This window comes from Tachyglossus aculeatus, chromosome 5, assembly GCF_015852505.1.
Source record: "Tachyglossus aculeatus isolate mTacAcu1 chromosome 5, mTacAcu1.pri, whole genome shotgun sequence".
In the NCBI taxonomy this organism is placed as follows: domain Eukaryota; kingdom Metazoa; phylum Chordata; class Mammalia; order Monotremata; family Tachyglossidae; genus Tachyglossus; species Tachyglossus aculeatus.
This window is the reverse complement of record NC_052070.1, coordinates 13,269,135-13,294,087: the sequence shown is the minus strand read 5'-3', so window position 1 is coordinate 13,294,087 and position 24,953 is coordinate 13,269,135. Positions and strand designations below refer to the sequence as shown.

The 24,953-nt window shown below is 43.5% G+C and overlaps 1 protein-coding gene across 6 annotated transcripts in view; it reads left to right on the top strand.

Annotated features, from left to right (window-relative positions):
* Positions 1 to 24,953, top strand: part of DLGAP1 (DLG associated protein 1) — a 1,082,148-nt gene that overhangs the window by 873,498 nt on the left and 183,697 nt on the right. For 5 of the 6 annotated variants that reach the window (XM_038747079.1, XM_038747080.1, XM_038747085.1 and 2 more), the window contains one exon: positions 1,082 to 1,111. The exons of the other annotated variant lie outside the window; for it this stretch is intronic. In XM_038747079.1, the coding sequence (XP_038603007.1) occupies positions 1,082 to 1,111 (30 nt within the window). The remainder of the gene's footprint in view (positions 1 to 1,081; positions 1,112 to 24,953) is intronic. 6 annotated transcript variants of the gene reach the window in all.

Below are 24,953 nucleotides of genomic sequence, written 5' to 3'. Positions count from 1 at the left end.
GCTGAGGTAGATACAAGCAAATCGGGCTGGACACATTCCTTGTACCATGTGGGGCTCACAGTTTTAATTCCCACTTTACAGATGAGGTAACTGAGGCATAGAAAAAGTTAAAGTGTCTTGCCCAAGGTCACACAGCAGACAAGTGGAGGAGCTAGGACTAGAACCCAGATCCTTCTGACTTCCAGGCCAATAATAATAATAATGATGATGGCATTTATTAAGCGCTTACCATGTGCAAAGCACTGTTCTAAGCACTGGGGAGGTTACAAGGTGATCAGGTTGTTCCACGGGGGGCTCCCGGTCTTAATCCCCATTAATATGCAAAGGAATCAACCTGAGAAAACAAATGTACCTAAGCGATTCTATAACAGGGAAAGTTCATCAAAATGGACTGAACGCTTAATGCCCTGCTCTAAATAATAATGATGGCATTTTATTAAGCGTTTACTATGTGCAAAGCACTGTTCTAAATGCTGGGGAGGTTACAAGGTGATGAGGTTGTCCCACAGGGGGCTCATAGTCTTAATCCCCATTTTGCAGATGAGGTAACTGAGGCACAGAGAAGTTGAGTGACTTGTCCAAAGTCACACAGCTGACCATTGGCGGAGCCGGAATTTGAACCCATGACCTCTGACTCCAAAGCCCGTGCTCTTTCCACTGAGCCACACTGCTTCTCTAAATGGTCGCTAACCACTTTACAATATATCTACGATCCAAACCAAAACTTCTTACCTTGAGAGGCTTTTCAGATTTGCCATCCCGCATCCTTCTACCTAATAGTGCATCAGCTGGTAACCAATTTCTCGTGCAGTTTCCGGGCTTCGCTAACTTTGAATTTAGCCGAAGACGTTGACAGTCCATTTTGAATTCCTCTTGGGATTAAGTGGTTTAATTTCATAGTCGGAGAGAACTGACCAGATTTGGGTCCAGACTGGAAAAGATGACTTTTTTTTTAGAATCAGAAATGGATTAGTTTGAGTTTCCCAGTCAGTAATGGATAGAAACCAGAAGCATGTGTTTTAAAAGACCAGAAGGTTGAATGGGTCCAGTATATAACTGCCATTTTTTGTTTTTGTTCAAGGTATCATAAAACTGAGTTCTGCAGTCGAAGGTACGTTTGCCACCGCAAAAATCAATGCCGCTTTGCTCAGGGGTTGTAAACGACGAGTTTGCTCTCCGCCAACCCGCCGGACTCGTATCTGGGGCGAGTGGGTGTCGACCCTGTCCTCACTGCCTGCGATTCTTCCCGGCAGTGAACAGTTGTGATTGTTCCTCTACTTTTTCCCAGATTTTACTCTTCCAGATGATATTTTCTAGCTGTTACAACAGCGTACACTTGGAAGGGCTGCACCGTTAGAGCCGAGCAGGACTTGGGGTTTCTATATTTTACTCTGGGCGTGACTCGCTCCTAGAGCCTAAGGGAGAGCTCCGTAACCTCCTGGGGCTCCGGTTAGGTAGTGTTTCCATGAGACCCTGCAGGGACCATTTCCCTGTGGTGATTTCAGCAGGCCCGGCCGCTGTCCGCTGAGCTCTTTATTTATGTGAAGTGACATACGAGCTCTGGAAGTTCCTCTTTCCCGCAGAGCAGATCATTGAGTTGCTCTTCCAGATCAACAGAATCCATCACTGAGGGACATGCGAGTCTCCCCTGGAGATTCTTCCTGATGGATAAGGCTTCTCCTTCTGGGAGGGATTTGAAGGCAATGACTCTCTTTTTGGCGTTCCAATCCTCTCCAACGGTGCTTAGAACTGTCTTGCTTCCAGTCAATCACATTTATTTAATCAGTCGTATTTATTCATTTTGTTTTCTGGTATTTGTTAAGCACTTACTTTGTGCCAGGCACTGTTCTAAGCACTGGGGTAGGTACAAGCTCATTAGTTTGGATGCAGTCCACGCCATTCATTCATTCATTCAATCAATCACATTTATTGAGTGCTTACTGTGTGCACAGCACTGTATTAAGCTCTTGGGAGAGTACAGTAAAAAAATAAATAGACACATTCCCTGCCCACAGTGAGCTCACAGTCTAGAGAGGGAAGCAGACATGAAAAAACATAAATAAATACATACATAAATTAATTAGAGATGTAAGTAAGTGTCGTGGATCTGGGAGGGGGACTCACGATCTTCATCCACATTTTACGGATGAGGTTACTGAGGCCCAGAGAAGTGAAGTGACTTGCCCAAGGTCACACAACAGACAAATCTCAGAGCCGGGATGATTCCCAGGCCCATGGTCTATCCACTAGGCTATGCTACTTCTCAATTTATTGAGCATTTAATGTGTGCAGAGCACTGTAATCAACCAGTTGCATTTATTGAGCGCTTACTGTGTGCAGAGCACTGTACTAAGCACTTGGGAGAGTACAACATAACAGAGTTGGTAGACACATTCCTTGCCCACAACAACCTTACAGTCTAGAGGGAGTCATCTGCTCTTAATTTCCTGCCTTCTCATAAAATGCCTCCCTCTGCTATTTTGGAGATTGGCATCTTTTATTCCACACTCAGAGCGTCTCCTTATATTCTCCTTTCCCCAGCAATCAAGCCAAGCCTAGCCTTGAGCATCGGGAGAGTAGATAAGGAGTTCTATATGTTGCCAACTTGTACTTCCCAAGTGCTTAGTACAGTGCTCTGCACACAGTAAGCGCTCAATAAATATGATTGATTGAGTGGGAGATGGGGTGAACAGGTGGGAAAGATCAGAGCGGAGAATCAGTCAATCGTATATATTGAGTGCTACTCTGTGCAGAGCACTGTACTAAGCAACTGGGAGAGGACAGTATAGCAAAATTAGCAGTTCCCAGTGCATAACAAATTTACAGTCTAGGGAGGGAGACAGGTATTAATATGAATAAATAATTTGTAATATATAATTTAAAGATAGGATATCATTTAAAGATGTGATAAAACTTAGAGGAAAAATCACCTCATGCTCCTTTTGGTTCGGCTATAGTGGTCCAATCAGTCAATCAATGAATCATATTTACTGAGTGCTTACTATGTGCAGAGCACTTTACGCTTGGGAGTACAGTATAACAGAGTTGGTAGACACGTGCCCTGCCCACAACGAGCTTGCAGTCTAGAAGGAGAGACAGACACTGACATAAATAAATTAATTATGGATGTGGACGTAAGCGTAGTGGGGCTGACGGAGAGGTGAAAAAAGGGAGCAAATCCAAGTGCAAATCCAAAAGTACCTGAGCACTTTGAGAAGCCCTGTCTAAGGACAACTACTTTTCTGTGTTGAAGAGCAGTGCTAAGAAGCCCTTTTGATTTCCCATTAACCTGGCAAGGATCTGGGCTGAGAGATGAGAGGGAAGAGAAGAAAGGGAGAGATGCTCGCAATCCTGAGGAGAAAGCATGGTGCATGTATCTTGGGGCTATGGCCAAAAGCATGTTCAGACAGGGGAGTATGAACACCTTAATACTAGTTATCGCGGGTCATGGATACAGGATGTACTTCTGGGGGGACAATTACCCAAAACAGGCAGAGAATATGAAATGCTCTCTCTCTATGAGTTTCTGTATTCGTTGTGGGATTGCGGGTCTGTGTGTATGTGTGTTTTGTTGAAAATGTTGTCAGTCAAACTTCAGCGAAATCCTCGCCCAATTAGGGGAGGCTTCCTGGAGGAGGTGGTGGGCCTTCAGGTGAGTGGGGGAGACGGCTCGGTTCATGGGAAGTGGGAGGCTGCTTTAGGCATTCGGGCCGGTAGAGAAAAATTCCTGGACGTGGGAGACGGAGGGTTGCTTGGACTGAAGCGTAGGGGTGGACTTGGGGAGTCAGAGAGGAGGGAGATGATGGGCGAGCTGAACGGGAGGACATAGGAGGATGCTTGGGAAAAGGAGTGTGGCCTAATGGATAACTCCGGGGCCTGGGAATCAGTAGGACCTGGGCTCTGCTACTAGTCTGCTGTGTGAACTTGGGCGAGTCACTTCATTTCTCTGCGCCCCAGTTCCCTCATCTGTAAAATGGGGATTAAGATTGTGAGCCGCGTGTGGGACAGAGACTGGGTGCAACCTGATAGTTTGTATCTACCCCAGCGTTTAGTACAGTGCCTGGCTCACAGTAAGCACTTTACAAATGCCACCATTATTAGTAGTAGTAATAGAAGTAATCTCTGCTCTGCCATGAGCCTGCTTTGTGACAGTGGACAAGACACTTCACTTCTCTGTGCCTCGGTTCCCTCATCCGCAAGATGGGATTCGATACCTTTTCTCCCTCCTACTTGATCAGTCACATTTAATCAGTAATATTTATTCATTTTGTTTTATAGTATTTGTTAAGCGCTTACTTTGTGCCAGGCACCGTTCTAAGCACTGTGGTGCGTACAAGCTCATTAGTTTGGATGCAGTCCACATCATTCATTCATGCATTCAATCGTATTTGTTGAGTGTTTACTGTGTGCCGAGTACTGTACTGAGTGCTTGGGAGAGTACAATAAAACAATAAATAGACACATTTCCTGCCCACAGTGAGCTCCATGAGGGACCTGATTATCTTCTATCTACTCCCAGCACTTAATACAGTGATTGGCCCATAGTAATCACTTAACAAATACCACAATTTGTTATTATTATTATTATTATTATCATTATTATTATTATTATTATTATTCTCAATGATTTTGTGTTGCACTGCATCGAAAGCCAAACAAAAAATTATCTCTCTGGGTCAAAAAGAGTTTCCCCGAGAGAGAGGGAAAGCTATGGCAAAAGGCCATCAATGTGACAGGAGGCAACGTGACCTAGTGGATATGGCCTGGGTTCTAATCCCAGCTCTGTCTCTTGTCTGCTGTGTGACCTTGGGCAAGTCACCAAACTTCTCTGTGTCTCAGTTACCTCAGCTGTAAAATGGGGATTAAGATTGTGAGCCCCATGTGGGACAGGGACTGTGTCCAACTAGCTTGTCTACCCCAGCACTTAGTACAGTGCCCGGCATATAGTAAGCACTTAACAAATATCATATTTTTTTTTCAAAGGAATTTACATTCCAGAGGGACAACTAGAGGGACAGTCTAGAGTACCATTGCCCTATCATTTGGCTGAGGAGTTGAGAACTTTCATTCATTCAATCGTATTTATTGAGCGCTTACTGTGTGCAGAGCACTGTACTAAGCACTTGGGAAGTATAAGTTGACAACATATAGAGACGGTCCCTACCCAACAGTGGGCTCACAGTCTAGAAGGGGGAGACAGAGAACAAAGCATATTAACAAAATAAAATAAATATAATAAATATGTACAAATAAAATAGAGTAATAAATACGTACAAACATATATACATATATACAGGTGCTGTGGGGAGGGGAAGGAGGTAAGGCGGGGGGATGGCGAGGGGGGAGGAGGGGGAGAGGAAGGAGGGGGCTCAGTCTGGGAAGGCCTCCTGGAGGAGGTGAGCTCTCAGTAGGGCTTTGAAGGGAGGAAGAGAGCTAGCTTGGCCGATGTGCGGAGGGAGGGAATTCCAGGCCAGAGGGAGGACGTGGGCCAGGAGTCGACGGCAGGACAGGCGAGAACGAGGCACGGTGAGGAGATTAGTGGCAGAGGAGCGGAGGGTGCGGGCTGGGCTGGAGAAGGAGAGAAGGGAGGTGAGGTAGGAGTGGGTGAGGTGATGGACAGCCTTGAAGCCCAGGGTGAGGAGTTTTGGCCTGATAACTTGATAAGCTTCCGTGGAGCATGCTGAATTAAGGGTGTTGAAGGGTGGAGTGGGATGTGTTCTGCAATGCATGCTCAGAGGGTCGGAATGTGTAGCTCTTATCGAGCCCGCTCATTTGGACTGTTCCTCAGACACGCCCTGCAACTGGTTGGAGGAGTCCAACTGAATTCTGATCTCAGCCGATGATTGTGGCAGTTATTTTCCATTCAGGGACAGTGGAATCATGGTGGGTTATATCCAACATCATCCTCATGACATAGCGAAAAACTGCATGGGCCTAGGAGTTAGAAGGTCTGGGCTCTAATCCCAGATCTTACCTACTGGGTGATCTAGAGCAAGTCTCAGTGGAAAGAGCCCAGGCTTTGGAGTCAGAGGTCATAGGTTCGAATCTCGGCTCAGCCAATTGTCAGCTGTGTGACTTTGGGCAAGTCACTTCACTTCTCTGGGCCTCAGTTCCCTCATCTGTAAAATGGGGATTAAGACTGTGAGCCCCCTGTGGGACAACCTGATCACCTTGTAACCTCCCCAGTGCTTAGAACAATGTTTTGCACATAGTAAGCACTTAATAAATGCCATTATTATTATTATTATTATTATTGCCTCAGTTTTCTCATTGGTAAAATGGGGATTCCATAATTGTTTTCCCTCCAATTTAGACTGTGAGCCCCATGTGGATCAGGGATTGTGTACGATCTGACTATCTGGTATCTACCCTAGCACTAGAAGGGTGCTTAAACCATAGCAGAAGCAGCATTGCTCAGTGGAACAAGCACGGACTTTGGAGTCAGAGGTCATGGGTTTGAATCTTGGCTCCACCACATGTCTGCTGTGTGACTTTGGGTAAGTCACTTGACTTCTCAGGGCCTCAGTTCCCTCATATGTAAAATGGGGATTAAGACTGTGAGTCCCCTGTGGGACAACCTGATCACCTTGTAACCTCCCCAGTGCTTAAAACAATGTTTTGCACATAGTAAGTACTTAATAATTGCCATTATTATTATTATTATTATTCTCAGTGCCTCAGTTTCCTCATTGGTAAAATGGGGATTCCATACCTGTTTTCCCTCCAACTTAGACTGTGAGCCCCATGTGGATCAGGGATTGTGTACGATCTGATTATCCTACCCTAGCACTTAGAAGGGTGCCTAAACCATAGCAAGTGCTTAAAAAGTATTGAAATAATAATACCAGAATCTTCATATGAGCTCTAAGCCACATCTCACCCTGCTCTCTCCTGGTGGAATTTTTACTCATTTTTACCCATTTTGTCTGGTCACTAGAAGGTGTCTTTTTTTTAAATGGTATTTGTTAAGCGTTTATTATATTCCAAGCACATAGGACAGAGCTCAGTGCCTAGAACAGTGCTTGGAGCATAGTAAGCACTTAATAAGCACCATAATTATGATTATTATTACTACGTGCTGCCATAGGTACAAGCTAATCAGGTTGGACTCAGTTCATGTTCCACATATTCATTCATTCAGTCGTATTTATTGAGTGCTTACTCTGTGCAGAGCACTGTACTAAGCACTTAGTACATAGCGGTTCACAGTCTGAATCCCTATTTTGCAGATGAGGGAACTGACACACAGAGAAGTTAAGTGACCTGTCCAGGGTCACACAGTAAAAAAATAGCAGAGTTGGATTAGAATAATAATAATTATTATTATGGTACTTGTTAAGCACTTACTTTGTATGTGCCAAGCACTGTTTAAGCACTGGAGTAGATACAAGTTATTCAGGTTGGACACAGTCCCTGTCCCATGTGGGGCTCACACTCTTAATCCCCATTTTCCCGATGAGGTAACTGAGTCCCAGAGAAGTTAGCTGACTTGCCAAAGATCACACAGCAGACGTGTGGCAGGGCCGGGTTTAGAATCCAGATCCTTCTGACTTCTAGGCCCATCCATTAGACTGTGAGCCCACTGTTGGGTAGGGACCATCTCTATATGTTGCCAACTTGTACCTCCCAAGCGCTTAGTACAGTGCTCTGCACACAGTAAGCGCTCAATAAATATGATTGATTTACTGATTGATTGATTGATTGATTGATTGATTAAACGACAATGCTTCTTAGAACCCAGGTGCTCTGTCTCCGGGGCCCGTACTCTTTCCACTAGGCCATGGCTGCTTCTCAAACGGGATCATCCTGAGGCTCTAAAAGAAATGATTCAGCAAGGGGGAGGCGACTGGCAGTCCAGTTTGAAATTTCAAAAATGACCCAGTTCATTCCTTGACAGCAAAGACGTTGCGCTGCCGGTTTCTTTCTTCCCTTTCTAAGCAGAAGCTTCTTTCCCCACCCAACGGCTACAAGCCTCTGGGTGGTTTGATGTGAGGAACTGTAATTCCTTCCTGACTCTCCTGCCCTCAGAAGACCAGAACGTGCTTCCGCAAGTCAACGCCAGCTCATCTGCTGGAAAGAATGGGAGCAGGGTCACTTCAGATCAGAGACAAAACCGTGTTCGAACTTCTCCGACAGACTGTTGGGGAGGGGAGGGAATACACCGTGCCTGAAGCTGTTTGTACACAGACAAGCAAAAGGCTGTCAAATCCCGAGGAGGCATGATGAAACAGATCACTAGCAGATGAGACGATTATGAGCCCTTTGAACTGATAACCAGGTGCGTTATGGGATGAGATTTGCCCTGAAGGTTATTGTTTAATTGGAAAAGTCAGAATGCCGAAAGAGCGTTAGTTTAAAAAGCCTCGGTGGGGAGGGTAAGGTTTTGGCTTTCCACGACAATTGCTTCAGGTCTTAAAATGGTAGCGGGGGAGCTTGGTGAAGATATCAGACGAGATTTTCAAATGGGCCTGAGGTGGAGAGGAACATCGCTGCTTTCTTGAAACAAAAATAATAATGATGATGATGATATTTGCTAAGTGCCAAGCACTGTTCTAAGCACTAGGGTAGTTATAAACTAATCAGGTTGGGCACAGTCCCTGTCCCACGTTGGGGCTCACAGTCTTAATCTTCATTTTCCAGATGAGGTAAATGAGGCACAGAGAAGTCTTCCCCGCTACTTTCAAACACATTCACATATTCCCTATCCCAAAAGTACCCTCTGTTGACCCCTCAAATCCCTCCAGTAATCGCCCCATTTCCCTCCTACCACTCCTCTCCAAACTCCTTGAGCAAGTTGTCTACACCTGCTGTCTCCACTTCCTCCCTCTAATTCTCACCTCAACACTCTCCTATCTGGCTTTTATACACACACACACACACACACACACACACACACACACACACTTTTCACTCCACAGAAACTGCCCTCTCTAAGGTCTCCATTGACCTTCTTCAACTCCAGTGGCCTCTATTCCATCCTAATCCTCCTCACCCTCTCAGCTGCCTTTCAACTATGGTCCACTCCCTTCTCCTGGAAACTATTACTCAACCTTGACTTCACTGCCACTGTCCTCCTCTGGTTCTCTTCCTATCTTCTAGCTGCTCCTTCTCGGTCTCTTTCTCAAGCTCCTCCCCTGCTTCCCACATTCTAATTCATTCACTTGTATTTATTGAGCACTTACTGTGTGCACAGCACTGTACTAAGTGCTTAAGCACTTGGGAAGTACAAATCGACAACATATAGAGATGGTCCCTACCCAACAACAGGCTCACAGTCTAGAAGGGAGGGAGTCCCTCAGAGCTCAGGTCTGGGTCTCCTTCTCCATCTACACACACTCGTTTGGAGAACTCAATTGCTCCCAAGGCTTCAACTACCATCTCTAGGTGGGTGATTCCCAAATCTACCACTCCAGCCCTGACCCCTCGTCATCTCTGCAGTCTCACATTTACTCCTGATCAGGACATCTACTTGGATATCCTGCCAACACCTCAAACTTAACTTGTCGAAAATAGAGCTCCTTACCTTCCCAACGAAACCCTTTCCTCCCACTGTCTTTCCTATTAATGTAGACAACACCACAATCCTCCCTATCTCCCAAGCCCATAACACTGACATTATCCTTGACCCATCACTCTCATTTAACCCATATTCAATCTGTCATCAAATCATTTTGGTCCTTGTTCACAGTACCACTAAAATCTGTCCTTTCCTCTCCATCCAAATTGTTGAACCAAGTACTTATCATGACCCACCTCGACTACTGCATCAGCCTCCTTGCTCACCTCCCTGCCTCCTGTCTCTTCCCAAATTCCAATCCATACTTTGTTCTGGTGCCAAGATAATTTTTCCTGCAAAAATTTCAGTCCAATTCTCTCCACTCCTCAAAAACCAGTGGTTGTTCATCCACCTTCTCTTCAAATCTTTACCTTAGGATTTTAAGCACTCAATCACCTTTGCCTCCTCTTACCTTGCTTCACTGAGCTCCTACTATAACTAAGCCCGTATACTTCACTCCCCTAACACCAACCTACTCAATGTATCTTGATCTCATCTATCTCATCGTCCTTCCCCATATCCTTCCTCTGGCCTGGAATTCCCTCCCCCTTCACATCCAACAGACCACCACTCTCCCCGCCTTCCAAGTCATATTAAAATCCCATCTTCTCCAAGAGGCCTTCCCTGACTAAATCCTCATTTCCCCTATTCCCTCTCCCTTCTGTATTGCCCTTGCTTTCGGATCTCTGCCTTTTAAGCATTTGACATTCTCCCCGCCCTCAGCCCCACAGAACTTATATACATATATACATATTTGTAATTTATCTTACCTATCCTTTCGTCTAGACTGTGCAAGGATCAATGTCTACCAACTCTGTTACTCTGTTCTTTTTTAGCAGTGGTATTTAAGTGCTTACTAGGCGCTTGGCACTGTACTAAGCTCTGGGATAGAGAGTGCTCTGCACAAAGTGAATGTTCAGTAAATACCACCGAGTGACTGATTGGAGGTGGTTCTAAGAGGTCAATATCAGATTAATTTTGCAGTAATAATAGCTGTTAGAGCTAAGGCTCATGTTTCCAAGGGAAGTTTAGACTTCAAATGGGGAGAAAAATTTCTGGGGCTTCAATAAGTAGATTGATTTTTTTTGTTTGTGATTTCTTCAGGTGTTCATTCAAAAATGTGTCCCCATGGCTTTTTATTATTATTACCATATGTGTGTTTGCTAAGCACTTACTATGTGTCCAGCATAGCTCTAAATGCTGGGATAGATACAAGTAAGTCAGTTTGGACATAGTCCCCATCCCACATGGGGCTAATGGTCTAAGAAAGAGAGAAAACAGGTATTGAATTCCTATTTTACACATGAAAAAGCTGAGTCACAAAAAAGTTAAGTAACTAGTCTAAGGTCACACATAGACAAGTGGAGGAGACAGATTAGAAACCAGATCCTCTGAGGCCTGTCCTATTTCCATTAAGCCCTGCTGTTTCCCAAACTGCTTTATATGATACTGAATTCCCTGTGGCAGAGGTTGGGGAATCCTGGTGGGTTTTTTTTTGTTTGTCAAACAGTTTGTCCCAGGCACTGTATTAAGCACTGGGGTAGATACAAGCTAATCAGGTGGGACACAGTCCATATCCCATATATGTTACTGAGTTGTACTTCCCAAGCTCTTAGTACAGTGCTCTACACACAGTAAGTGCTCAATAAATACGATTGAATGAATCCCACATGGGGCTTACAGTCTTAATATCCTTTTTCTAGATGAGGTAACTGAGGCAAAGAGAATTGAAGTGACTTGGCACAAGTGGAGAAGAACCCAGGTCCTCTGATTCCCAAGCCCATGCTCTATCCACCAGGTCATCCTGCTTCTGCTCCCTGCTCCCTGAATGATTTTCTCATATTCATTCATCTCTGTGCCAGTGTAGAGCTAGAATTTGCTTGCCCTGGGCCTAGACCAGCTCATTCACTTTCTAAAATAATCCTTTCAGAGGACTCAGATCTCCTGACTCCAGGCCTATATTCTTCTTACATTGCATTTCAAGGATGGAATCTAATAAAAAATGAAGCAATGAACCATTATGAGTTCCACAATTAAAGTAATTTGATTAGAATAACACTAAATTTGGCTATGCTGACTTTGATTAGTGTAGGGTTTAAGACTGTGGCAATATTTACAAAAGGACTGGTGAGAATTCTTTAATCATCAGTGTAGCATTGTGCAAGTATGAGCCTTAGCATATCCAGTAGTTAAATCCTTCCACCTCAGAAAATGTTTCCTTTTTTTCTATCATAAATTGCAATGTACATCGATTTTGACACCCACTGTGTGTTACAAAACTGCTGAAATAATAATAATAATTGTGGTGTTTGTTAAGCACTTACTCTGTGCCAAGCACTGTATAATCACCAGGGTAGCAATAAGGTAGTCAAGCCGGACCTTTTGATGATGTGGCTTTCTGTCTGTAGCACGGAAGTCGCCCCTTATTAAAATTACCCAAAGCACCAGCTAAAATTACCTATAAAATCAACTCCCTTTGACCCTGCTTAAGTTTTCTATCCAACCCAAGTACTTACATAAATATTCCCACAGCTGTAATAATCACTGGGCATGCTTAAATCACTGATGCTTAAATTGAGAAACCACACAAGTTAGGACTCATTAGATCTCTGAGACTAACATGCCAGAGTGCTTTTCACAACTTTTCGCCTTTATGGATGGAGGACAGTTGTTTGTGCATCCAGAGATTTGCTTTCGACGCAAGTCTGGTATTATCCTTCTTTGGGTCTTCCTTTTACCATCTTACCTAAATGAGGAAAAAGAAAATACTGGCAAGTGCTTCTCTGCTATTTATGATGATAAATACTACTGACTGATGTTAATTGCTTATTACTTGGTTGTTAATTAGAGAAGCAGTGTGGCTTAGTGGATAATACAGTTTGGGCCTGGGAGTCGAAAGGATCTGGGTTCTAATCCCAGCTCGCCACATGCTTTCTGTGTGACCTTGGGCAAGCCACTTAGCTTCTCTGGGCCTCAGTTACCTCATCTGTCAAATGGGGATTAAGAACGTGAGCTCCATGTGGGACAGGGACTGTATGATTGACCTGTATCTACCCCAGCGCTTTGAACGGTACTTGGTGTATCGAAAGTGCTTAACAAGTGCTATTACTATTATTATCATTCCCATTTATCATTTCAACTCTTACATTACTATTAGTGGTAACATTTATTGAGCACTCAGTGATGGCAGTGCATCATATTTGGGAAAGACAAAATTCAGAAATGGCATGACTGCTGCCCACAAGGAGTTTACACTTTAATTCATCATTAATGACAGAAGTGAAAAGCAATATGGCCTAGTGGAAAGAGTACGGGTCTGGGCGTCAGAGGGCCTTGGTCTTAATCCCGGCTCTGCCACTTGACTGCTGTTTGACCTTAGGCAAGTCACTTCACTTCTCTGGGCCTCAGTTACCTCATCTGGAAAATGGGGATTAAGACTCTGAGCCTCATATGGGACATGGTCTGTGTCCAACCCAATTATCTTGCATCTATCCCAGTGTTCAGTACAGTGCCTGGCACATAGTAAACACATAACAAACACCACAAAAAAGAAGAGTGGTTTTCCCAAACGCTGACACTTAGAACTGAGCTGCTGGCAAACTCTTATCTGTTCGAGAATTGAATTCTTCTTCTTTGGTTGGGTCGGCAATGGCCTTTCATCAGATTTTAAGTACAATTAGTACATGCAGAGACCTTGGAAAATATAAATGTTGAAGTGGGGTGCTTTGTTGTTTGACCAAAACATAATTATACATTGAACGTTTCTATGATCTGAGAGAACCAGATAACCTTCCGGCTTTTCCTCTATTTAATAACAACAATTACAATAATGGTGGTATGTTAAGCACTTGCTACATGGCAAATATCGTGCTAAGTGCTGGAGTAGATTCAAGTCAATCAGATCAGATACCATCCCTGTTCCCATGAGGTTCTCAGTCGAAGAGATTTAAGAGAAATCATCATCATCTGTTAAGGTGAAATTCATAATAACAGTAACAATAATAATAATAACTGTAGTATTTGTTAAGTATTTACTATGTGCCAAGCACTGTGCCAACTACTGGAGTGGATACAAGATAAGCAGGTCACTGGTCCCAGGCTCATGGTCTAAAGGGGAGGGAGAACAGGTATTTCCTCCCCATTTTACAGATGAGGAAATGGCTTGTATTTCTCATTCCTCACCCTGCTTCTAAGAAATGGTCAGTGTTTTCCCGTTCACAGTGACCAAGACACACCATCAGTCTGAAGATGCCCCATTAAAGGTATAATATGCATTACTGATGCGTGATTTGGAAGGATACTGGTGGGAAGAGGGATTTTTTTTTGTATCTTCAGGAAATCTCATTCATCTCCTGGGAAGTGGAGGTAAGAGAAAATAATTTAAAGACTTGGAAAGCAACATTTCAGCAGTTGCCATTTAGTAATCAATCAATCCTAATTATTAAGCACTTACTGAGTGCAGAGCATTGTTCTAAGCACTTGGGAGAGTACAGTATACCAGAGTTGGTAGACACGTTCCTTTGCTCACAGGAGCTTATGCTCTAGAAGGAAATGCATCCAAATTGCATTCCCAGAAGTACAGATGTGTGAGAATATATGGGTGGTTATTAGTAATAATGACGCTTATTGTGCACCCTTGGGTGCAATGCAGTGTACTAAACCTGCTGGACCAAACAGGATAATTTTCTGATGTGAAAGAAAGAAATGACCTCTAAACCTTAATGATATTCAAGTATAATAATAATGCTTAAAGGAGCAGCCTTGACATACAGAAGCAGCATCACATAGTGGATAAAGGAGGGGCCTAGGAGTCAGAGGGTCATGAGTTCTAATTCCGGCTCCGCCACTTGTCTGCTGTGTGACCTTGGGCAAGTCACTTTACTTCTCTGTGCCTCAGTTACCTCCTCTGTAAAATGGGGATTGATAGTGTGAGCCCCACATGAGACAGGGATTGTGTCCAACTCGATATACTTGAACTCACCCCAGCGCTTAGTACAGTGCCTGCTACATAGTAAGTGCTTAATAAATATTATTATTATTATTATTATTATTATTATTGTTATTAGCCAAGTGTTGGGATAGGTACAATATAATCAGGTCAGGCACAGTCCCTGTCTCACCTAGGTCTCACAGTCTAAAGGAGGAGAACAAGTATTGAATCACCATTTTCCAGAGGAAGAAACTGAGGCACAGGGAAGTTAAGTGACTAGTCCAAGGCCATCTGAAAGGCAAGTGACAGAGCTGGGATTAGAACCTAGTTCCTATGACTCGCAGGCCCATGCTCTTTCTGGTCGGTCAGTCAGTCATACTTATTGAGCACTTACTGTGTGCAGAGCACTGTACTAAGTGCTTGGGAGAGTACAGTATTACAGTATAACAGACACATTCCCTGCCCACGAGGAGATCACAGTGTAGAGGGAGCGATAGGCATCAATATAAAGCAATAAATTATGGATATGTACAGAAGTGCTACTGTGTCATCCTACCTCTCTATAATATGAAGGGAGGATATAGATTTTCAGTTCCTGGATATCTTTAAGAAAATTATCTCTCCTGAATGGTTCATGATTCAACTGCCTAGAGGCAGTAATTACGGTAGTTGTTAAGCGCTTACTATCTGTCAAGCACTGTTCTAAGCCCTGGGAGAGGCCCAAGCAATTCAGGTCAGACTCTGTCCCTATAATAATAATAATAATGGCATTTATTAAGCTCTTACTATGTGCAAAGCACTGTTCTAAGCACTGGGGGGGATACAAGGTGATCAGGTTGTCCCACGTGAGGCTCGCAGTCTTCATCCCCATTTTACGGTTGAGGTAACTGAGGCTCAGAGAAGTTAAGTGACTTGCCCAAGGTCACACAGCAGACATGTGGCGGGGCTGGGATTAGAACCCATGACCTCTGACTCTCAAGCCTGTGCTCTTTCCACTCAGCCATGCTGCTTCCCACCTGAGGGGGCTCACAGTCTAAGTAGGGGGATAATGGGCATTGAATCCCCATTTTGCAGTGGTGGAAACTGAGGCGCAGAGAAGTTGACTGACTTGCCCAAGGTCACACAGCAGACATGTGGCAGGGCTGGGATTAGAACCCGTGACCTCTGACTCTCAAGCCTGTGCTCTTTCCACTGAGCCATGCTGCTTCCCACCTGAGGGGGCTCACAGTCTAAGTAGGGGGATAATGGGCATTGAATCCCCATTTTGCAGTGGTGGAAACTGAGGTGCAGAGAAGTTGAGTGACTTGCCCAAGGTCACACAGCAGACATGTGGCAGGGCTGGGATTAGAACCCGTGACCTCTGACTCTCAAGCCTGTGCTCTTTCCACTGAGCCATGCTGCTTCCCACCTGAGGGGGCTCACAGTCTAAGTAGGGGGATAATGGGTATTAAATCCCCATTTTGCAGTGGTGGAAACTGAGGTGCAGAGAAGTTGTGTGACTTGCCCAAGGTCACACATCAGGTAAGTGGTGGACCCAGGATTAGAACCCACATCCTCTGGCTCCCAGGCCCGCCATGCTGCTTCCCAACAGACTGTAAGCTCCTTGATGACAGAGATCCTATCTACTAATTTATACCATCCTTTGCAACACAGTAAGTGCGCAAATATCATTGACTGATTGACTGATTCTTGTGGTCCCTTCCAGTAAATCAGTTTTCGACCTTGGCCTCATTTTAGTTTCTACTGGGATGTGGGGACACTGGGCTGATTTTATCAGTCAATCAATTATACTTATTGAGCACTTACTCTGCTCAGAGCACTGTGCTAAGCACTTGGGAGAGTACAGTATAACAATAGAACAGACATAGTCCCCTCCCACAATGAGCTTACCATCTAGAGGGATGAGCTAACAGTCGGAGAAGCAGCGTGGCTCAGTGGAAAGAGCCTGGGCTTTGGAGTCAGAGGTCATGGGTTCAAATCCCGACTCCGCCAATTGTCAGCTGTGTGACTTTGGGAAAGTCACTTAACTTCTCTGGGCCTCAGTTCCCTCATCTGTAAAATGGGGATGAAGACTGTGAGCCCCCCGTGGGACAACCTGATCACCTCGTAACCTGAACAGTGCTTTGCGCATAGTAAGCACTTAATAAATGCCATCATTATTATTATTATTATTGGAAGGCTGATTTTGGAGGTACACCATTTCAATTCAACTGTTGCCTGCCGACTGTTTATCTCAGTTTCCCATCAGGCCTCAGGAGGAGTTTGCCCATTTCGGCTTATCCCCTTTCACAGGCGACTCTTTTTCCCCTCTGTTTTTATTGAAGCAGCTACCATATTTCATGCCGAGGCAGGCCTCGCCTTTCAAGGTCGCCCCGTAGTAATTTTCAGATTTGGTGCCATTATGCTGCGTGAACCAGAACGGGTAGATCGCTCGTTCTTGGCCCAGAAATAAAGAGTTTCCAGCCTGGAGCCCGAGAGCCATCTGTGAGCAAATAGCAGTGTTGGCATCTGTTGGGAGAGCAGTTAGTCGCTTTGAACCCAGAGAGCCGAGGCTCGGCGCCCACGAACCTTCCAGTTGAATTACGGGATGCCACCACTGCATTCACGTGTGCCGACCTGCATGCCCGGGAAGTGAGGTAATGCCCGTGGCGACCGATTCTCCGGTGACTAAGGAAGAACTTCAGTTGCCATTTACCCGGGGAGTTCGTGGTGTGAGGTCAGGCAGAGGGCAGAGAGAAAACCGAGGTCTGGAAAGTTTAATGGGGCCTCCGTCCCTTCCTCCCTTGTCCCAAATACCCACGAAGTAAAGATGTTGTGTTTTCTAAGATGGCATGATAAAACACGATTTCAAAAAGCCACGGGCCCTTCAGATAGCGATCTCTCAAGAACCGGACTATGATTAGGGTACCCGTTGTCCTTTCCGTCTTCATTCATTCGATTGTATTTATTGGGCGCTTACTGTGTGCAGTGCACTGTACTAAGTGCTTACGAGAAGCAGCGTGGCTCAGTTGAAAAGAGCACGGGCTTTGGAGTCAGAGGTCGTGGGTTCAAATCCCAGCTCTGCCAATTGTCAGTTGTGTGACTTTGGGCAAGTCACTTAACTTCTCTGTGCCTCAGTTACCTCATCTGTAAAATGGAGATTATGACTGTGAGCCCCTCATGGGACAACCTGATCACCTTGTAACCTCCCCAGCGCTTAGAACAGTGCTTTGCACATAGTACGCGCTAAATAAATGCCATTGTTATTGTTATTATTATTACAGTTTAACAATAAACAGGCAGATTCCCTGCCTACAAAGAGCTTACAGGCTGGAGGGTGAGCTTACAGTCTGGAAGACTTGAGCAATAGCTTAGTGGAGAGAGCATTTAATAATAATAATAATAATAATGATAATAATAAAGGTATTTGTTAAGTGCTTACTATTCTTTCATTCAATCATATTTATTGAGCGCTTACTTTGTGCAGAGCACGGTACTAAGCGCTTGGGAAGTACAAAGCAATATGTTTTTACATTGGAAAACCTGATAATGAGCCACGTCATTTAGATTGACAAAACAATACAGAAAAGTAGAGGTTTAAGTGATGATCAGCAATGCTAACATGGCTAAGCAATACCTCTTTCTTGAATTACGTTACAGTAAAAAAAGATGGGGTCTCTCATCCCTCCCGGTAGCAAAGCACTGTTCTAAGGACTGGGGGGGTACGAGGTGATCAGGTTGTCCCATGTGGGGCTCACAGTCTTAATCCCCATTTTACAGATGAGGTAACTGAGGCACAGAGAAGTGACTTGCCCAAAGTCACACAGCTGACAATTGGAGTAGCCGGGATTTGAACCCATGACCTGTGCCTCCAAAGCCTGGGCTCTTTCCACTGAGCCATGCTGCTTCTCTATGCTGCTTCTTAGCATTTCACATTGCTGATTTCATTCCTCAGACCCTTCCACCTCAAATCTTCATTTTTACCTTCCCCACACCAAAAATGCATATTCAGTGGTATTTGTTAAGTGCTTACTCTGTGCCAAGTACTACTGCAAATGCAAGCTAATCAGGTTGAACACAGTCCCTGTCCCACATGGGGCTCACATCCTAATTCCTATTTTACAGATGAGATAACTGAGGCCCAGAGAAGTGTGGTGACTTGCCCAACATCACACAGCAGACAAGTGGCGGAGCCGGGATTAGAACCCAGGTCCTTCTTACTCCCAGGCCAGGGCTCTATCCACTGGGCCAAGTTGCTTCTTAAGCAAAGTGTACATTTTAAGCCACTATTTAGACTAAAAGCTCCTCAGGGGCAGGGAATATGTCTACCAACTTTCTTACATTATACTTCTCCAAGTGCTTTGTAGAGTGCTCTGCACACAGTAAGTGCTCAATAAATGCCATGTTTTATGATATTTGTTAAAAATAATGATAATATTGATGATATTTGTTAAGCGCTTACTATGTGCTTACTGTTCAAAGCACTGGGGCAGATACGAGGTAATCAGGTTTTGCCGCATGGGGCTCACAGTTTTAATCCCCATTTTACAGATGAGGTAACTGAGGCCCAGAGAAGTGAAGTGACTTGCCCAAAGTCACACAACTGACAAGTAGTGGAGCTGGGATTAGAACCCACAACCTCTGACTCCCAAGACCGTGCTTTTTCCACTGAGCCACGCTACTTCAGGAAGTTAAGCATTTACTATGTGTCAAACACTGTTCTAAGCGCAGGGGTGGATGCAAGTTAATTAGGTTGAGTCCGCATGGGACTCAACCTCTTAGCAGAGGTTCTCATGAGAACTGAGGCACAAAGAAGGTAAATGACTTGCCCAAAATCAAGCATTTGGCAGGGCAGGATTAGAACCCAGGTCCTCTGACTCCCAGCTCATTCTCTTTCCAGTAGACCATTCTGCTTCTTAATTTTTGTCCTCTGGGCGCCGAAGCTATGTGAATAAATACACCGTTGGAGTCCACCAAGGCCTATGACATGGTGGACATCGTACACTCAGTGAGGAAACCGAGGCCCAGAGAAGTGAAGTGACTTGCCCAAAGACACACAGCTGACAAGTGGCGGAGCCGGGATTTGAACCCACGACCTCTGACTCCAAAGCCCGGGCTCTTTCCACTGAGCCACGCTGCTTCAAGTGACCCCATTACATAACACCTGCATATATGTTTATACATATTTATTAGTCTATTTTACTTGTACAGATTTATTCTATTTATTTTATTTTGTTAATATGTTTTGTTTTGTTGTCCGTCTCCCCTTTCTAGACTGTGAGCCCACTGTTGGGTAGGGATCGCCTCTCTATGTTGCCAGCTTGGACTTCCCAAGCGCTTAGTACAGTGCTCTGCACACAGTAAGCGCTCAATAAATACGATTGAATGAATGAATGAATGAATGAATGGAAAACTATTCTGTTGCTCAGGAATGTGCTTCAAGGCTGTTTCGTACTTTGGAGTGTGACTGACCAACTAGCATAACTGCCAGCGTAACTATGCCATGGTAATCTTCGGAGCGTAACTTGTATTATTTTGCATTTACTTGCCACTTTCCCGCTGAGAGGCTAGAACTGATCAATCAATCACTAGCCTACTGAGTGCGGAGCACTCTTCTAAGCCTTGTGGAGAGTTTAATGCAATTAGTAGACATGATCTCTGCCCTCCAGAAGATTACAATCTAGCAAGGGAGACGGACTAAAATAATTACCAGTCAATCAGTGGTATTTAAAAGTGCTTACTGAGGGCAGAACATTGTACTAAGTGCTTGGGAAAGTAATCAGTCAATCATATTTATTGAGCATTTACTGTGTGCAGAGCACTAGATTAAGTGCTTGGGAGAGTAAAATACAACAATGTAACAGACACATCAATTGGTATTTATTAAGTGCTTACTGAGGGCAGAACATTGTACTGAGTGCTTGGGAAAGTAATCAGTCAATCATATTTATTGAGCACTTATTGTGTGCAGAGCACTATATTAAGTGCTTGGGAGAATAAGATACAACAATATAACAGACACATCAATTGGTATTTATTAAGTGCTTACTGAGGGCAGAACATTGTACTGAGTGCTTGGGAAAGTAATCAGTCAATCATATTTATTGAGCACTTATTGTGTGCAGAGCACTATATTAAGTGCTTGGGAGAATAAGATACAACAATATAACAGACACATCAATTGGTATTTATTAAGTGCTTACTGAGGGCAGAACATTGTACTGAGTGCTTGGGAAAGTAATCAGTCAATCATATTTATTGAGCACTTATTGTGTGCAGAGCACTATATTAAGTGCTTGGGAGAATAAGATACAACAATATAACCGACACATCAATCAGTGGTATTTATTAAGTGCTTACTGAGGGCAGAACATTGTACTAAGTGTTTGGGAAAGTAATCAATCATATTTATTGAGCACTTACTGTGTGCAGAGCACTATATTAAGTGCTTGGGAGAGTAAGATGCAACAATATAACAGGCACATCAATCGGTGGTATTTATTAAGTGCTTACTGAGGGCAGAACATTGTACTGAGTGCTTGGGAAGTAATCAGTCAATCATACTTATTGAGCACTTACTGTGTGCAGAGCACTATATTAAGTGCTTTGGAGAGTAAAATACAGCAATATAACAGACACATCAATCAGTGGTATTTATTAAGTGCTTACTGAGGACAGAACATTGTACTAAGTCCTTGGGAGAGTAATCAGTCAATCATATTTATTGAGCACTTACTGTGTGCAGAGCACTATATTAAGTGCTTGGGAGAGTAAAATATAATATAACAGACACATCAATCAGTGGTATTTATTAAGTGCTTACTGAGGGCAGAACATTGTACTAAATGCTTGGGAAAGTAATCAGTCAGTCATATTTATTGAGCACTTACTGTGTGCAGAGCACTATATTAAGTGCTTGGGAGAGTAAAATACAACAATATAACAGACACATCAATCCGTGGTATTTATTAAGTGCTTACTGAGGGCAGAACATTGTACTAAGTGCTTGGGAAAGTAATCAGTCAATCATACTTATTGAGCACTTACTGTGTGCAGAGCACTATATTAAGTGCTTGGGAGAGTAAGATACAACAATATAACAGACACATCAATCGGTGGTATTTATTAAGTGCTTACTGAGGGCAGAACATTGTACTAAGTGCTCGGGAAAGTAATCAGTCAATCATACTTATTGAGCACTTACTGTGTGCAGAGCACTATATTAAGTGCTTGTGAGAGTAAAATACAACAATATAACAGACTCATCAACCAGTGGTATTTATTAAGTGCTTACTGAGGGCAGAACATTGTACTGAGTGCTTGGGAAAGTAATCAGTCAATCATATTTATTGAGCACTTACTGTGTGCAGAGCACTATATTAAGTGCTTGGGAGAGTAAAATACAACAACAGAACAGACACATCAATCAGTGGTATTAAGTGCTTACTGAGGGCAGAACATTGTACTAAGTGCTTGGGAAAGTAATCAGTCAGTCATATTTATTGAGCACTTACTGTGAGCGGAGCACTATATTAAGTGCTTGTGAGAGTAAAATACAATATAACAGGCACATCAATCAGTGGTATTTATTAAGTGCTTACTGAGGGCAGAACATTGTACTAAATGCTTGGGAAAATAATCAGTCAATCATATTTATTGAGCACTTACTGTGTGCAGAGCGCTATATTAAGTGCTTGGGAGAGTAAAATACAACAATATAACAGACACATCAATTGGTATTTATTAAGTGCTTACTGAGGGCAGAACATTGTACTGAGTGCTTGGGAAAGTAATTAGTCAATCATACTTATTGAGCACTTACTGTGTGCAGAGCACTATATTAAGTGCTTGGGAGAGTAAAATACAGCAATATAACAGACACATCAATCGGTGGTATTTATTAAGTGCTTACTGAGGGGAGAACATTGTACTAAGTGCTTGGGAAAGTAATCAGTCAATCATACTTATTGAGCACTTACTGTGTGCAGAGCACTATATTAAGTGCTTGTGAGAGTAAAATACAACAATATAACAGACTCATCAACCAGTGGTATTTATTAAGTGCTTACTGAGGGCAGAACATTGTACTGAGTGCTTGGGAAAGTAATCAGTCAATCATATTTATTGAGCACTTACTGCATGCAGAGCACTATGTTAAGTGCTTGAGAGAGTAAAATACAACAATATAACAGACAATCAATCAGTGGCATTTATTAAGTGCTTACTGAGGGCAGAACATTGTACTGGGTGCTTGGGAAAGTAATCAGTCAATCATATTAATTGAGCACTTACTGTGTGCCGAGTACTATATTAAGTGCTTGTGAGAGTAAAATACAATATAACAGACACATCAATCAGTGCTTTTTATTAAGTGCTTACTGAGGGCAGAACATTGTACTAAATGCTTGAGAAAGTAGTCAGTCATATTTATTGAGCACTTACTGTGTGCAGAGCACTATATTAAGTGCTTGGGAGAATAAAATACAACAATATAACAGACACATTCCCTGGACACAGTGAGATTACAGTCTACAGGAGGAGACAAACTTCAGTAGAAATAAATAAACTACAGATAAGGACATAAGTGCTGTGGGGTTAGGGGAGGGGAATGAATAAAGGGATAAAGTCAGGGCGACGCAGAAGGGAGTGGGAGAAGAGGAAAGGAAGGCTTAGGGAAGGCCTATTGGAGGAGGTGGCCCTTCAATAATGATTTGAAATTAGGGAGAGTCATTGTCTGTCGGATTTAAGGAGGGAGCGCGTTCCAGGACAGAGGCAGGACGTGGACGAGAGGGTGTCAGCGAGATGGACAACAATAACAATAACAATGTTGGCATTTGTTAAGCGCTTACTATGTGCAAAGCACTGTTCTAAGCGCGGGGGGGATATAAAGTGATCAGGTTGTCCCATGTGGGGTTCACAGTCTTAATCTCCATTTTACAGATGAGGTAACTGAGGCTCAGAGAAGTTAAGTGACTTGCCCAAGGTCACACAGCAGACATGTGGCGGAGTCGGGATTCGAACCCATGACCTCTGACTCCAAAGCCCATGCTCTTTCCACTGAGCCACGCTGCTTCTAATATGGTGAGGTTAGCATGAGAGGAACATTAGAGAAACATTCAGTGAGGTTTGCATTAGGTTAGGTTAGCCTTAGAGAAGTACAGTATACCAGAGGTGGGAGATGTGATCCTTACCCACAAGTAGCTTATAGATAGGAGGAAGAAGGAACAGAGGATATAAGATAGTGTAGGCCCACAGTACTTACCTCCTTCCCTTCCCCACAGCACCTGTATATATGTATATATGTTTGTGCATATTTATTACTCTATTTATTTTGCTTGTACATATCTATTCTATTTATTTTATTTTGTTAATATGTTTGGTTTTGTTCTCTGTCTCCCCCTTCTAGACTGTGAGCCCACTGTTGGGTAGGGACTGTCTCTATATGTTGCCAACTTGTACTTCCCAAGCGCTTAGTACAGTGCTCTGCACACAGTAAGCGCTCAATAAATACAATTGATTGATTGATTGATTATCTCCAGAGCCACAGTTTATTTTAATGTTGATCTCCCTCTTAGATTGTAGCAGGCTCCCTGGGGGCAAGAAACATGTCTGCTAACTCTTCTGTATTGTGCTTCCTAAGCTCTTAGTGCAGTGTTTTACACACAGTAAGCACTCAATAAATACGGTTGAATGAATGAATGAATACCACTGATTGATTGGTTAAGTTATAGGGTGTATAAGATATGTATAAAGATACTATGGAAGACCATTAGTACTTCAATCAAAAGTGCTTCAGTCCATGTAAGCCCGCTGTTGGGTAGGGACCGTCTCTATATGTTGCCAACTTGTACTTCCCAAGCGCTTAGTACAGTGTTCTGCACACAGTAAGCGCTCAATAAATACGATTGAATGAATGAATGAATGAATAGTATTTAGGAGCACCTGTTGTGCCAAGCATTATACTGAGTGCTGTTGTCAATGAATCCAGAAAAGTAGTGTGGCAGCATGGCATAGTGGATAGAGCAGGGGCCTAAGAGACAGGTCATGTGTTCTAATCCTGGCTCCCCCATTTGTCTGCTGTGTGATCTTGGGCAAGTCTTTTCACTTCTCTGTGCCTCAGTTACCTCATCTGTAAAATGGGGATGAGACTGTAAGCCCCATTTGGGATGGGGATTGTGTCCAACCCGCTTTGCTTGTATCTACCCCAGCACTTAAAACAGTGCCTGGCACATAGTAAGCACTTAAGAAATACCATAATCATTGTAATTGTTATTATTATTATTATTATTATGAGTAATAATAATAATACACACAGGTCTGGGAGTCAGAAGGACTTGGGTTCTAATCCTGCCTCTTCCACTTGTCTGCCTTGTGACCTTGGGGAAGTCACTTTATTTTTCTGGGCTGCAGTTTCCTCATTTGGAAAATGAGATTAAGACTGTGAGCCCTACATGGGACAGGGACTGTGCCCAGCCCAATTACCTTGTA